A 16,693-nucleotide genomic window follows, 5' to 3' on the forward strand; every position below is an offset into this window, starting at 1 on the left:
AATTTTTTTTTTAATTTTTTAAATTTTTTTATTTTCTATAATTATTGTAAACATATGTACAGAGTATTTCAAAGTCGGGACACCCGATTTTAGCTTTTTTATTTGTTACATTTGACTCAAGCATTCAATTAATTGTTGATTGCTGGTGTTTTTCTTAAGCTAGGTACACACGATGCAAACAATTTGCAGCAAGTTGATTGCTGCAATCAAATTTGCACGTATAAACACGAGTGCAACCATTTTGCTGCAAACAAAGAACTTGCACAAATTGTTTGTAGCAATATTTTTTGCTTGTCGTCTGTATACATTATTTTACCGTTATCTTGGTTGCGTCAGTTGCTTGCTTGTTTGCATGTGCTGTTTGCTTTCAGTCGCAATATTGCAGCAAGCAAAGCAACATGTGGGATCGCGAAAACGATAAAATTAATTGAATTGTACGAGAATTATTCTGTTTTATGGGATGTCTCGTCAGCAGACTATAAAAATATAACATGATTATCGCGAAATTGCTGATGAATTAGACAAAAGTGATGATGAAATAAAAACAAAAATTCATCATTTGCGCACTCAATTTTTCATTTTTATCATCATATTTTATATATGTTTATATTGCCATGACACTTCACCATCAGGCGAAACAAAAAAATTTGTAAACTCTTCACGTATCTAACGGTACTTTTTGTTGTAGATGTTGTTGTAAGGCTCCCGATTTAACATTTCGTGCCCACCGCTGATATAAACACGTCGTTATTCCTTGACTTTCACAAAACAACAGAACTTGCAAATGAGTGTCACTTGCAAGCACTGCAAACAAAAAATGAAAACACGTGTAGACATTAACGCAATATATTGCACGAAATAGCCATGCAAAAGTTTGCGTGCAAAACAAAAATTGATTGAGGCAAGAAAATTCTTGCAATATTTGCATAGGTGTAAACATTTGTGCAAACTTTTGCTGCAAATTATTTTTAACTTGCTGCAAATTGTTTGCATCGTGTGTACCTACCTTTAAGCCAAAAAATTGCATTCAAACTTCGATCGAGTTATCGATAGTATCGATGGTTTCAGTTATCGATAGTTTTGATTTTCTTGCACAGAGATGGACACTGCCGCGATTCATATTCCAATTTCGTTCGTGTTGACTCAATAAAGCACGAATATACACGAGCGTAAATCTATATATATGAAACAGTTTGTCCTGACTGACCGACTGACTGACTGATTGGCAATCAACGCACAGCCCAAACGGTAAGATCTAGGAAGCTGAAATTTGAACACAAGATTTCTCTCACAGTAAATGTGAGCACTAAGAAGGGATTTCGGAAAATTCGAGCTCCAAGTGGTGGAAAACGGGCTCCAAAGTTTGTATCAAACTGAGTTGGTACACTCTCATAAAAAATAGAAGAAAAACTGTATACTTGGTTTTTCGCTATTTTTCCTGGGTCCCGAATTATAGGGATTTTTCCGAGGAAAAATCAGGACACGAAAAGCTATAGACATAAGATGTCTTTTATGGTGTAGGTGAGCAGTAAGATTGTATGAACAAGACAGAACGCTACAGTCAAGCAAAAATTAAAAAAAAATATTTAAAAAAATTAAATTATTTTAAAAAAATTTAATTAATTTATTAAATTAATTAAGAAAATTTATTTAATACATACATAGAAGACATCTTTGTGTACAGTTTTACATTTACATCACGTGTCTATGCTTGTTTATATACGTGTATGTATGTACTATAGCACAAAGTTGAACCAAAGCAGCAACAACAATAACAGCTGCGGGTAGCGCTGCAAGCAGAGCATGAGCAGCTATGTTATTTATGGCTATAACTTTATTCAGAATTGACCTATCATGATGAAACTTGGCACACGGACACATAGGCACTAACTGGATGTAACTACCATTGATTTGAAAATTCCAAGAATTACGGAATTCATAAACAAAAACACGAATTGCAGGGAGTGGGGGTGTATCAGAAAAAAAACACAAACCCGATCTGCCTGGGGCTTAGGGGGAACCTGAATGCCAAGTTTGGTTATCCTAGCTATATTACTTGCTGAGATCGTTGCGCTCATACAGACAGACGGACATGGCTAAATCGACTCGGCTTGTCACCCTGATCAAGAATATATATACTTTGTGGGGTCTGCCACGCCTCCTTCTGTGTGTTACATACATTCGCACAAAACTAGTGTAGCCTTTCACCCTTTGGGTACAGGCTATAAAAAGAAAAAATAAAATTTTAATTAATTTATAAAAAATATATTTATTAAATAATTTAATTAAATTAAGTACATATTCATGTACAGTTTAAACAGCATACATTTACATCTGTATCGTGACTCTGCGTATTTATATGCGTGTATGTATGCAGCACAAAGATGGACCAAAGCAGCAACAACAACAACAGCTGCGGGCATAGCTATAAACAGAGCACAGCTTTTATATTTATGGCTATAACTTTCTTCATAATTGACCTATCATGGTGAAACTTGGCATACAGACACATAATCAATGGATGTAGTTACCAAATTTTAGTTCAAAATTCCGAGAACTACGGGAGTTATGAAAAAAAAAACACGAATTGCGGGGAATTGGGGGGTGTATCAGAATAAAAAAATAAACGACCTGCCTAGGGCTTATGGGAATCTGGATACTAAGTTTGGTCATTCTAGCTCTTGTACCTTCTGAGATCCTTGCGCTCAAATATATATAACTCCTGGGCGGAGGTATTGTAATAAAACACATTTAGTTCGGTTTCTGGTTCCGCTGAAAAACACAACAAAGGAGTTTAATTACAACAATCGACCGAATTTGATCCGGCTTGAGAAATGCCTTACCGGCGAAGCAAAAGAAACAGTAGCAGCCGTGCTAATATATCCAGACGAATTCCAGACGGGAATTCCCAAAAATCTCCTTTAATAAATTAGATCAAGTAATAAACTTGTCTACGAAGGTACGTGGTGTCGTTGCATTTTTACCGTCTGCCAATTGTACTAAGCACTTGGAAAATCCAATACTACTGGACGAGGTGATCAACAAGCTGCCAATTGATGCTCAAATAGATTGGATACGACACGCGGATTCGTTGTCTGTGAATCCTTCAGTTGCGGAGTTTTCAACATGGTTAAGCAGCTTTGCTAGAATTATAAGCCGATTGCCCATATCAGAGAATGCCATTAAACCGAAAGCTGTGAAGACTATATTTCACACCACTTATACTGAAAAGAAATGTTTGTTATGCAACGAAAATCACACATTAAGTGATTGTAAATCATGTTATGATGACACTGATATCACTGCCCGGTGGGACATAGCCAAAGCAAACCGATTGTGTTTTTCATGTCTGTCAAAAGGACACAGTATGACAAACTGTGATTCAAAGGATAAATGCGATATTGGAGGGTGTACACGCGTACATCACAAGACACTACATAATGCCTTGTCCAAAAACCAAGACGTCAAGTCAAGGCACGGAGAAAACAACACCAATGTTCACCCGCAGTACTGTTTCGGGATCGCTCAGCCAATATTTCAAAATTATTCCTGTAGTACTTTATGGCCCAAATGGCAGATACGAAAACTTTGATATGTTTGATGAAGGTAGCGCTATTACATTATTGGAAGAAAATATGGCAAAAACATTAGGCTTGACTAGTCAACGTTAAGCTTTAAACTTGCAGTGGTATGATCAAAATGTAATCACTGAAATGTCTGTAAAAACTAGTTTGGAGATTGCTGATATTAAAGATAAAGTAATATACACAATAAAGGGATCATAGACAATTCAAAAGACATCAATAGAAACACTTGAGAAATTTGCCAATAGTTGATTACAAAGATGCTAAGCCAAACCTGCTTATTGGGCTAGATAACGCATATTTGGGATTGTCACGAACATGTATTGTTAATGGTGCGACACAGTCAATAGAACTTTACACAAAACTTGGGTGGGTGGCTTATATGCCGACCAATCATAAGACAAACACGTCATTTGTTATGCACATTAAAACAGCCTTCACGAATTAGTTGGCCAGTATTTTTGAACCAAACATTTTGGAACTAACGATTTGCAATTGCTAGAATCTAAAGTTGATATTCGCGCTCGAGAAATTTTGTGCGAAAATGTAACGCGATGAAATTTATGCTGAAAAATATAGAAATGAAATGAACAAATATTTGGAGAAAGGAAAGAAAGAAAAGAAGAAAATTAATGCCAGAAGAAATAGAGAACGAGTTAAAAAGAGTATGGTACTTGCCGCAGTTCTCAGTATAAACCGTGCACAAGCCAGAAAAGTTGCCGATAGTTTTCGACGCCGCTGCAACAGTGGTATCGTTAAATATATCGGTTAATCATTGCTAAAAGGTTCAGAAGTAACTAATCCACTCAGTGCTATTCTGTTACAGTTCAGGAATGATGCAATTGGAGTGGCAGCCGACATTAAAGAGATGTTCTCACAAATTCGAATCCAACCTGAAGATCAACAAGCACAGCGGTTCCTTTGGCGTGACGGAATTGCATCGCAGCCAATACAACATTACGCCATGACATTAATATTTGGAGCAGTCTGCTCTCCCTACTGTCCTGAATACATAAAAAACAAGAACGCTGCAATCTACCAAACACAGGTGCCAGAATAAGTTTTGACTAAGAGGAATCAGCCATAAGAATCTGCCAAGCTTAAAACTGCGTATACACTGCTACAAGCGGTTATAAATAAAATACCGATTGAGACAAGTGTGTTTAACGTTGAAGCGAAAAATACTTAGAATGTACTGGAACATGACAACTGACGGTTTTGAGTTTAAAACTAAGTTTCATCGAATCGCCGCTGAGGGTATTTAATGGCAGTCTATGATCCGTTTGGCATAATAGCGGATTTCTGCATATTCACCAAAATCCTCACACAAAAAACTGGGAGTCAACACATTCAATGGGATGAAGTATTACAGGGTGAATTGCAGGATGAATGGAGTCGTTGGTGGACAGCACTGCAGAACATGCAAGACTTTCAGAAACCATGCTATTATTCACCGAATTTGAGCCGTAGTAACTGCACAGAGTTACACATATTTGTACGTATTGTCTATGGGAGCCAAACTGATGTTGCTTTCGTCATTGGGAAAACTCGCCTTGCACCAACGAAACTTCTGTCAAATCCTCGTTTGGAATTACAAGCCGCAGTCTTGGGAGTACGCCAAAATAAGTTCATTGCCAAGTACAAGCAATTCAAATTGCATAAAGCAGTTTTCTAAGTGATTCAAAAACGTTTTTGCAATGGCTTCATTCAAAGGATCGAAAATTTAAGCCATATCACAATCATAATAGTATGTGGCTAACTGTACCTGAATTCTTGAAGAAGTCTTCAAACCATTGGCCAAAGACAATTACTGAGCCACCTCCAAGAAGAAGAGTGAGAGGACCCCGCCATTATCATCAACAGAGTTGGTAGATGCTGAAAATATGTTATGCAAAATCGTATAACAGGAAGTGTATTCTGATGAAGTTTCCACTTTGCGCCAGAACCAACTGCTGCCAAAGACAAGCAGTATATACAGATAGTCACCATACTTGGAAGTGAACGGCCTGTTACGCCTGTGTGGACGAAGCCTTTTACATACCATTTCGGGCACGACGACCCATAATACTGCCAAGAAATCATTTGTTTTCATCTTTAATTATGCAACACTTTCACAACAAGTACAGGGTGCGCCATCTTTTATGTCGGTATGTAAATATTGAATAACTTTGTCATTAGTGAAGCGATTGACTTGAGTAGTCCAATGTTGAAAACCTCAGTTCAAGAATATGTACAGAACCAAATTAAATAAAAATATCTCATACTTGAAAATCGGTTGTTTATTTTCAAAGATATTCAAAGATTACATACCGACATAAAAGATGGCGCACCCTGTACAATCATCTGAACATTGCTGTCATAATAAATGAATGCCGCCAAAAATATTGGATACCGGTTGCTCGAGTTCAGAAGACATGCAATAGATGCATTATTGATCGAAGTCAACCACGTCAACCGCGAATGGGTCAACACCCAATTGACCGATTAACGCCTTATGTACGCCCATTTTCATTCTGTGGTGTAGACCTGTTTTGGCCCATAAATGTCACAATTGGACGTCGATGTGAAAAAAAGCAATTAGCTACAACTACAGACAAACTGAAATTTTCAAAACTCTTCTTAGTACTTGCGTCCAAATTTGAGCACGAAGCTTTCACCTTTAATGCTGTACTTTGACTGGGTGGTAATTGCAGTATCCAATTTATGTACATATCAGAGAACTGCAATGAGTACTACATTTTCGGTCATACTCGAGTATTTACCCATACTCGGTATGATTATTTCATTTGGGTATAGTGACAAGCAATGACTGGTTGCGAATGAGCCCTCTACGAACACTAAGTTCGAATAAAAACTGCAAAAACTCAGAAGTGAGCGGTTGTGACCGAAACTTCTTGCATGAATGCAAGCAATGATTGGTTCACCAACCAGTCAGTTCGACTCACAACTGCAAAAACTCAGAAGTGAGCGGTTGTGACCGAAACTTCTTGCATGAATGCAGGCAATGACCGGTTGTGAACGAACGCTCACCAACCAGTCAGTTCGACTCACAACTGCAAAGACTCAGAATTAGCGGCGGTGACTTTTTGACACCGAAATGATCAATGATATCGGCGCGTGCACGTGCACTTGCATTTTCTATTGTTTTTTCGGCTATTAGTTCAATAATAACTTTATACAAGGTGTGTTCCAAAGCAAACAGGACTTTAAAAAACAGAACAAATGGATTTTTTCGGCAAAATCAATTTATTTTATTCAAAATATTCTCCTTCTGCTTTAATACAGTGTTTTAGCTCGTTGGTCGGTATGGCCGCCAGTATGCCGGTGCAAGCCTTTTGAATGGCCTCTGCGTCTGCATAACGCTTTCCTTTCATGGGCAAAGGCATTTTTCCGAAAAGGTAGAAGTCGCACGGTGCCATATCAGGTGAATACGGCGAGTGGTTAATGGTTAAAATGTGATTTTTGGTCAAATAATCGGTCACAAGCGTCGATCGATTCTGAGCAATTTTTGGTCGTCAGTCAATTTGTGCGGAACAAACCGTGCCAACACCTTTCGTAAGCCCCAAATGTTCGGTCAAAATGCGATAAGAGATGTTCAATTCCATTTCCATAAATTTCAATGATGATTTCGGCTGATTTTTGATGAATTCACGCACAGTTTCGATGGAATTTTCGGTGATCACGAATATTGATTGGTCCACATGTTGATCGTCATTTATGTAGGCAATCATCGCCATAAACTTGTTCCATCAATTGAAACGTTTCGGTAAAAGTTTTACCAATTTTAAAACAAAATTATATGTTGGCTCTTTGTTCGAAGCTCATTTTCGCACCGATAACACAAACATACTGACACTTAAAACGCAATAATTTCACTTCCAATCGATGAAATGTCATGAAATTCTCACTGGACAATCGATAAAGACAGCAGATTCTAACGCACCAGACATATAGATAGCGCCACCAGGGGGCACTAGGTTCAAAAAGTCTTGTTTATTTTGGAACACCCCTTGTATACAAGTATATGCATAAAAATTAAAGAATCCAACAAAAGTATTAGCGAAAAGAAATAGCTTCCTTTAAATTTAAAAAAGTTATGCTATTTTAATTTATATCAATTTGTTTATTTTAAGATATTTGAGTTCTTTTTTTTAGAAATAAAATCATGCTAAATATCATAATATAAAAATAAATATATGTGTGTATACATACATATGTTTTGTTCTCTTTATTTAAAATACGTACATACATTGCAAACAACACATGCACGCACAAATACATAAACATGAACATACATGCATTTTTTATAGTCATCTTAAACGAAGTGACCGAGCCTGAACTGTTGGAAAGCAAACCAATCAACACTGGTATCCGTTCGCAACTAATAGAATACTCGAAGTGACCGAGCCTGAACTGTTTGAAAGCAAACCAATCAAGACCGGTGCTTGTTCGTAAAAATAGAAAGATTGCTCATTCAAGTTCGATCATAAGAAAAATGCTGAGAGTACTCAACTCGTTCGAGCTCGTTTGCAGCCAAGCAAAGATCTGATTTGATTGCATTTTCAGCAAGGGTGGTCGAACTTACCCGAACATACTCGTTGCAGTTCTCTGGTACATATGTATGTATATATAGATTCGTTAAACATGAGCTTACAATTATTAAATGTACTAAAATCAGATTAAATATTAACAAGTAAAAAAGCTAAAGTCGGGTGTCCCGACTTTGAAATACTCTGTACATATGTTTAGAATAATTATAGAAATTAAAAAAAGTAAGAGAATTAAAAAACAAGATAGAACGCTACAGTCGAGCAAGCCCGACAGTAAAATAGCCTGTACTCTCCTCAAAAAAAAAAAACAAAAACAAAAAAAAATTATTATAAAAAAGAATGAATTAATTATTTAATTAAATTAAATTAGAATACATGTTTATGTTCAGTTTTAACAGCATACATTTACATCATGTACCTATGCGTGTTTATATGCGTGTATGTATGCAGCACAAAGTTGAACCAAAGCAGCAACATCAACAACAGCTGCCGGCAGCGCATGAGCAGCGATTTTACTTATGGCTATAACTTTCTTCAGAATTGACCTATCATGATGAAACTTGGCACACTGACACATAAGCCTTAACTGGATGTAACTACCAAAATTAATTTCAAAACTCCAAGAATTACGGAATTCATAAACAAAAACACGAATTGCGCGGGAGTGGGGTGCGTGGGGTGGTGTATCAAAATTAAAAAACAAACGACCTGCCTAGGGCTTAGGGGAACCTGGATGCAAATTTTGGTAATTCTACCTCTTGTACTTACTGAGATCCTTGCGCTCATACAGACAGACGGACAGACGGACGGACGGACGGACATGGGTATTCGACTCGGCTTGTCACCCTGATCAAGAATATATATACTTTGTGGGGTCTGTCATGCCTCCTTCTGTGTGTTACATATATGCGCATAAAACTAGTATAGCCTTTCACCCTTTGGGTACAGGCTATAAAAACAAGATAGAACGCTACAGTTGAGCAGGCCCGACAGTAAAATAGCCTGTACTCTCCACAAAAAAGAAAAATTAAGAAAAAAAAAAATTTAAAAATTAAATTTAAAAAAAATTGAAATAATTTATTAATTTAATTAAGAAAATTTATTTAATACATACATAGAAGACATATTTATGTACAGTTTTACATTTACATCACGTATCTATGCTTGTTTATATACGTGTATGTATGTAGCACAAAGTTGAACCAAAGAAGCAACAACAATAACAGCTGCGGGCAGCGCTGCAAGCAGAGCATGAGCAGCGATTTTATTTATGGCTATAACTTTATTCAGAATTGACTTATCATGATGAAACTTGGCACACGGACACATAAGCACTAACGGGATGTAACTACCAAAATTAATTTCAAAACTCCAAGAATTACGGAATTCATAAACAAAAACACGAATTGCGTGGGAGTGGGGTGCGTGGGGTGGTGTATCAGAATAAAAAAAAACTTGACCTGCCTAAGGCTTAGGGGAACATCGATACCAAGTTTGGTTATTCAAGCTCTTGTACTTCCTGAGATCATTGCGCTCATACAGACAGACGGACGGACATGGCTATATCGACTTGTCTTGTCATCCTGATCAATAATATATATACTTTGTGTGGTCTGCCACGCCTCCTTCTGTGTGTTACATACAGCGCACAAAACTAGTATAGCCTTTCACCCTTTGGGTACAGGCTATAAAAATTTCGATCAATTTTACCTCTTTTGGTATTCGAACTCCCGTAAAGGGTGTATAATTGCACATATACAAAGCAATTGCGTCTATGAGAGTGTATGTATGTAAATGCTCGTATATTCGTGTCTGTGTAAGCATGTTCGCAGTCAACCAAAGCACCAGCATCAACAACAGCCGCGGGCTATAACTTCTTTTTAAATCGGTCTATCATGATGAAACTTGGCACACGGACACATAATTACTAACTGGGGGTATTTGCAAAGTGAGGGTATTTGAGTTCGAAATTCCAAGAATTACGGGAGTTAGAGAAAATTGCGATTTGCATTAGAGAGGGGGAGAGAGGGAAATTCCAAAATACCCATTTTCTGCGTATTCACATAAGGCATCTTGGACTAAAATTTGGTGTTCCTAGGTCTTATAGTCTCCGAGATATAGGATAATGGAAAATCGGGTAAACACCCATAGGGGGGAAAATCAAAAAAATAATAAAAACTTGCACAGGGTACATAACGCATCTTTGTGCAAAGTTTGGTGTCTCTACCTCTTATAGTCTCTGAGATCCAGGTGTTCATACGGACTGACGGACAGACAGACAGGGCTAGATCGACTTGTCTCGTCATGCTGATCAAGAATATATATACTTTGTGGGGTCTGCCACGCCTCCTTCTGGCTGTTACATTTTCAGCTTCCGCAAACTTAATATACTCTTGTACATTTTATGTACAGAGTATAAAAATGAATCTTACTAACCAATTTTTTCTTTATTTTATTCTCTATTTTCATATATAAGATGGATAATGTCGAGATACGAAAAAGAAAAGGGTCGCTTCATTTTATACGCTTTCAAACAACAGACATGGGAAACTTTCTTTCTTTAGCAAAACAAAAGGGTATGGCCGAGTTAGTAACGACAGTTTGCGCAACAGGTGGAGGCGCTTTCAAATTTGAAAAAGATTTTCGTGATCAAGTAAATATGAAATTAGCAAAGTTTGACGAACTTGATACGCTAATCAAAGGAATATTGTTTGCTGACTTGCAAAATCGAACCGAATGTTACTTCTATGAAAACGCAAGTAATATTGTGTAAGTACAATGCTTAAAATAAGGCCGAGACGTAAAACTAATAATTTCAAATCATTGATTAGTAAGAGTGTAAAACGGGCATTTAACTTCTCGGAACCATTTCCATTCATTTTGGTAAATGTCGGCTCAGGAGTATCTATTTTGGCTGTATATGGCCCCGATAATTACAAACGTATATCGGGCACAAGGTAAGTAAGTTTTACATTTTGATCGATTTAGCCCTGTCAACTCCAATACTTTTCTTGAAAAGTTTGGGGGGTGGAACATTTTTAGGATTGTGTTGTCTACTCACCGGCTGCACAACATTTGAAGAGGCAATTCAGTTGGCTACAAAAGGAGACAACAGAAAGGTGGACAAATTAGTGAAGGACATTTATGGTGGGGACTACAACCGTTTCGGTTTGCCCGGCGACTTGGTTGCATCCAGGTAAATTTTTATCTAAATGTTCTTCATGACTTATTTATACAAAAGATAATTTCGCAGTTTTGGACAGATGCACATTACCGAGAAACGACTCACTGTATCACGAGAGGATTTAGCTAATGCCACGTTGGTTACGATAACAAATAACATTGGATCTATAGCACGTATGTGTGCGCTCAATGAAAGAATTGATAAGGTAGATAAGACCAATTCTTATTATTGAATTCAATTAATATAACATATCGACTTTTTAAGGTTGTATTTGTGGGAAATTTCCTACGCGTAAATCCTATTTCCATGAAATTGCTAGCATACGCAATGGAATTCTGGTCAAATGGCACAATGAAAGGTTTATTCTTGGAGCATGAAGGTTACTTTGGTGCTCTCGGGTGTCTGTTGCAGTTTAACGGCGAATTAGCTGCGGCTCTAAATGATGGTCTTGACCATGTACAAAGCGAAAACCACAATCTGATTGAATCTATGAGCGATTCAGCATCGAAAAAGCCATCGGGCGACCTGTCACATTCTCCTGAAACTGAAAGCTCAACTAGCTAGTCTAGGGTGCAAAATAAATTATAAACGCTATAGGCAAGTGTAAGTATGAAAAAATTTGTCAGTATAATCAGTCTTATCATGTATCAATTCTTTGATCTTCTTTGAAATCTTCGTCTTGGCAGTTTTATAAATGTGAATGATATAACTTAATAACATTTCTAAAAATTTCCTTCAGTACAATATTGGTCGTTTCAGGTCGGTGCGGACTAGTGTACGTACTTCTACAATTTCAATCATTTTTATTTTGATTTACATAGTATATATGTATCTTACGTGATATCATAGTTGAGAATTCTGTTGAAAATTATTTAATCAGTAATGAATATTTTTTATTTTTGTTGTAAATCTGCAATAGTTATGCAAGAATTGTAAACCCCATGTCAATTTTTATTTTACTTTGCTTAAAGTTTAAGACATTGCGTACTGTTTAATTTTAGGCTAATAAATATGCAACTATTTTGAAAAGTGTTTGTGGGCTCCAAGGCAATTTAATAAAAATAAATATACTACAAAATGTTAAATCGTTAAATTTTATTTGTATGTAGTTGAAGTGTATATGTTGCTGTAATCTCTTTGAATCCCACAGGCAACTTTAAAATCAAAGACACGCAAATTGTGATCCGTCGCCACAAACAAATACCTGTTATCACAGGTAAGGCTATAGACTGGTGAGCTACTGTTGTGAAGTCGAGTGCGACTGGGAAAGTACAACTGCACATATTTTCCAGGCACACGAATGTCATACAAATTAACGCGGCTATGATGTTTTGCGCCGCATAATACCCCGTACAATCCATCATATTCAAGGCAATAAAGTGATGAGTCAAAAGGATCCTCCCATATACCTACATCTCGATCAAGGCGTAGGTCGTACATGCGGAATGTGGTGTCGAAATTTGCTGTAAAAATTACGTTCTCATCCTTTACTTTAAGATCGTACACAGAAATTGTATTTGAGTTAAGAATATAATCTTTTCCGCTGCAATAATAAATAACTGTATTAAATTATCTAGTACTAGAAGTATCTTTCCTTCTTAAACTTACCTTACAACATTTATGGCACGCACCGCTCTGCGATTGATGTCTGTATAAAGGCCGCCATAAAGCCAATGGCCATCGTTACTTAATTTAAGAGACTTAAATCCATGTTGAAATTTCATAATTAATTCGAAATTAGACATTTCTAGTTCCACAGTACGATGCCAGAGCTTACAACATTTGTCGCTGCCCGTCACAAACAAATCATCCTTTTCTGCAAAGTCCACGCAATATAAATATTCGAGAGCTTGGTGCATTTTGTGTTCTTCTCCTTTGTCAATGCAACCATTGATATCTGAACATATGAAACAAGACCCACATACGCGTCCTGCGAAGATAGTGTTATGTTTCTTTACAAAGTCGGTAATGTCGCTTGCTGTTTTAGTGGTTATTTCATTATCATAGCGATGATGCAATGCTTCAGTGCCCGACCGTCGATATTTTCGTAAGTGGTTGGCGTAGGTGATATATAAAAATTTGCTTTCCAGATAGAGCTTAGCAGGAAACATTTGTTTATGGTGGAAATAATGACATTCAATGTAGGTGCCGTTCATCCAGTTACGTGCCACTCGTAACCGCTCCCAGTATCTCAAGCCAATGTGATTTCTGAAATGTAAATATGAGTACGTATGTAAATATTTACATGTATATTTATATACATTAAATTACCTTTGTACGGCGGCGGAATTAAAATTTCGGTGACCACACAGCAACAAATCTTTAGTCAAATTAGAAAAAATATGGAAATCGATTACATCACGAAGGAAATTATTAGCCTGACACAGATTTATAAGGTCTTCTTCAGCACAGTAGCTGAAAATGGCCAGCAGGCAATCCATGTTAACATCGACCAGCTTCATGCTTCAGGTATTATCACTCTAGAAAGGAACATATGTTTGCATCCAGGGTTATCTGCTTCCCTTTGAAGTACATATCAGCGTATCCCACATTTTATTTACAATAGGTAAATAAAGAATAGCCTACAATTTGTAATCGAGAACACCTAATAGCGATGTGGAGTAGAATTGCAAAAAGAATCGATTTAATCGATGCTTGCCATTTTTGTTAAAAAACCATTTGTTTTGGGAGTAGCGATTAATTGTATAAAGAAAAATGCATACATCACTTAAAAGAAGGGCTGCCAATTTCGCTTTTTTACCCGTCAAATCTGGCCGTTTTGTAAGGCCTGTTGCGGAAAAAATTGGGAATTGCGAGAATTCTGGATATTTTAGAAATGTGCGACTTTTTTCACGCTTTTTTTAAGTTTTGTCACATAAACACTGTAAAGAACTAACGGTTGTTTTTTATCGATATTTGCAAATACCCCCACTAGCTTAAAGCAAATTATAATCTCAATACCAATAGTGCGCGCCAATAGTTAAATGTACAAGAGTATATTAAGTTTGCGCGAGCTGACAAATGTAACAGGCAGAAAGGAGGCGTGGCAGACCCCACAAAGTATGTGTAAATTAAGCAAGTTCGCTGTTAAGCGAATTGGTGGGGTGCGCGGTGTAACACTATTTCGGAAGTTTTACACTGATTCGCTGTTGAGCGAATTTATAAGATGCGCGGTGTCGCACAAATGAGTAGACTTTTTAATTAATGCTTTCACGTGGCGATGACCGACGCGGTTTATTTCCAAAAATCAACTAACTCTACGTACAGAAAAGTTCTTAAAATGAAAGCTAGCCCTGTGACCCATATTTGCTGGTATTGTACTTTCTTCAAGTGCAAGTGAGGGTGAGTGCCCTGTAGTCGCTGACACGCGACTATGCTACTGTGCGTGTGCACGAGCCGTACGCTTAGATTGATGACCATGCCCAAAATCGTTCTTATTCTGCATGATCGAGCGGTCACTGACTTATGATCGGCCGGATGTGTTAACTCCTCCCTCGCTAAGTTGAAGGCCGTCCTCGGTTTTCCTCAGACTCTCGATAACAATCTGCAGGGAAGATTGGCGGCTAGCCCTTCTCCGTTTCTGGTACAGCTTCAAAAGAAGGACTCCAATAGCTATGATGAAAAGAATGGATGCGCTGAACATCGCCGGTCTTGTTGTCAGCTTATCCTCTATGTCACCAATGTACCGCAGATTTTCAATGTTTAACCCTTGCAGATATGGCAGGCTCAAAATTTCTTGGTGACCAGTGATATTCAGGAATGCCGATGCTGCTGAGGCCGGGTGTCTTCGGACGATATTCTTCCTGTTTCTGAACAAAGACCCGTTAATCCAGACTTCTTCATCGAATGTCAGCAGGAACGTACCATGGGTACGTTTCTCTGTACTATTGTCAAGTAGCTTCCATTAAATCTGTTATTGTAATAATAGTAGAGTGCTCATTTAACATTTTCTCTAAATCTTTAGAATCAAGAATAGCGGGGTTAATAATTTGGATCTTAGCAAGTGTAACAGGCAGCATTAATGTCTCAAGTTCCGAAATTAAAATTCTATCCCTTGCGAGTAATGTTTCGTAGAGGTGGCCAGTTTCGATTTGTTTTTTCTTCGTATCCCTGACAATCAGATTTACAGTTTTAGTTAATTTATGTATTTTTTATTGTACTCGAGTGTTAATACCTACCTGTCTGTTTATCGATTCAACTAAACTTTGTTGATTGTACTTTATTTTCTTGAAATCGTCGAAATCGTGGGTCCCAGCAACTATCTTCCGAGCTGTTCCCAGAATATTTATACTTCTTGTGTCTATGATGAATGTTAACAGTTTCTAAAAGTGTTTTTATATGACTTGTTATGTCCGCCTTTGCCAGTGCATCCCCTGTCGTTACGCCGGCTAGCCATCGGCTCAGGGTCAGATTCGACCGCGACAGGGGTGCGGCAGACCAACAATGAATTTATATTTTTTTTCAAACACACCTACTCATATTGTCGGCTGGGGGACGCCTGTGGAATTTGGGTGGAGTTGTGGCTACTTTGGTGTTATGTAGCCGCGTGGCCCTCCCTACCTTGAGCCGGTTTTGGCATTTTGTTGCCGGCTCCCTTTAACATGCTTGCTGTTGGCGTGGGGCGTTGGGGGTGAAAGTCCAAAAACCGCAAGGGAAGTAAAATGGCGTCTGCTTTCCTTTTCACTGTGACGTGACTCGCACGTATATATATATTCTTCACTTGTATGACAATTTGAAACTAAACTTAACCTAATTGCAGTGGCGCTTAGCTGCCCATATGAAAGAGGGAGAGGCCGCCGACGCTAGCAGCGCTCTGCCAGCAGATGTTGCTGGCAAGCGTTGCCATGTCAACACTGGCAGAGTGCTGCCACATCAACATTCTCCCCCCCCTGCAGGATGCGGGAAGACTTCAGTGGCACGCGCCAGAAATGACCCAGCCCAGCTGGGTCTGTTGAGCCGCCGGGAAGCCGTCGCTGGCAGGTACTATCCCTGGCATGAGAAGCTCCTGATACAAACTAGCGCCCAGTACGATGAAAATGGAGGCTGGCGTGCACCAGTCGTCGTCGGCCAGCCGCACGTTCCCGTAGCGCTCAGGCGACGGTCTGTCGACGGTCCGAACGGGGAGCCTATAGCGAAGCTCCGGGGCCACCTCGAGCGTTACCTCGCGGCGCCAGCTAGTCGTCCTGGATGCCACGGTCACCAGGCACACCTCGACTCCCTCGGTGATCTGACTGCGGATACCCAGGGCCCTAGCCCAGGACCTGTCAATAGCGCTCGTCGGTGCGCAGACGTTGAGCACGGCCTTCACGGTCCAACGCTTGCTGCCGCCGGACAGGTATATGGACGCTGTGGGCGCGATCGCAGTGCCCCACATG

The 16,693-nt window shown here is 38.6% G+C and overlaps 2 protein-coding genes across 6 annotated transcripts in view; one reads left to right on the top strand and one right to left on the bottom strand.

The window, feature by feature from the left end:
- Window positions 1-12,502, top strand: part of LOC115628188 (pantothenate kinase 3) — a 71,550-nt gene extending 59,048 nt beyond the window's left edge. For 2 of the 5 annotated variants that reach the window (XM_030524180.1, XM_030524179.1), the window contains exons 3-7: window positions 10,611-10,903; window positions 10,966-11,091; window positions 11,154-11,330; window positions 11,388-11,523; window positions 11,583-12,347. In XM_030524180.1, coding sequence (XP_030380040.1) covers window positions 10,611-10,903; window positions 10,966-11,091; window positions 11,154-11,330; window positions 11,388-11,523; window positions 11,583-11,882 — 1,032 coding nt within the window. In that variant the 3' untranslated portion in view covers window positions 11,883-12,347. Of the gene's footprint in view, window positions 1-10,610; window positions 10,904-10,965; window positions 11,092-11,153; window positions 11,331-11,387; window positions 11,524-11,582; window positions 12,348-12,468 lie in introns of those variants that run through there. The other 3 variants (XM_030524176.1, XM_030524175.1, XM_030524174.1) reach the window with 3 other exon arrangements.
- LOC115628189 (F-box/WD repeat-containing protein 4) lies at window positions 12,397-13,917 on the bottom strand. The gene is made up of 3 exons (XM_030524181.1): window positions 13,590-13,917; window positions 12,927-13,526; window positions 12,397-12,861 (listed from the first exon to the last, which is right to left on the bottom strand). Exons 1-3 carry the CDS (start codon window positions 13,778-13,780, stop codon window positions 12,414-12,416), a joined length of 1,239 nt encoding a protein of 412 aa, XP_030380041.1. The 5' UTR covers window positions 13,781-13,917; the 3' UTR covers window positions 12,397-12,413.
- Between the last annotated feature and the right edge of the window lie 2,776 nt (window positions 13,918-16,693).

This window comes from Scaptodrosophila lebanonensis, unplaced genomic scaffold, assembly GCF_003285725.1.
Source record: "Scaptodrosophila lebanonensis strain 11010-0011.00,11010-0021.00 unplaced genomic scaffold, SlebRS2 tig00000110-arrow-arrow-pilon, whole genome shotgun sequence".
NCBI classification, from domain to species: Eukaryota; Metazoa; Arthropoda; class Insecta; order Diptera; family Drosophilidae; genus Scaptodrosophila; species Scaptodrosophila lebanonensis.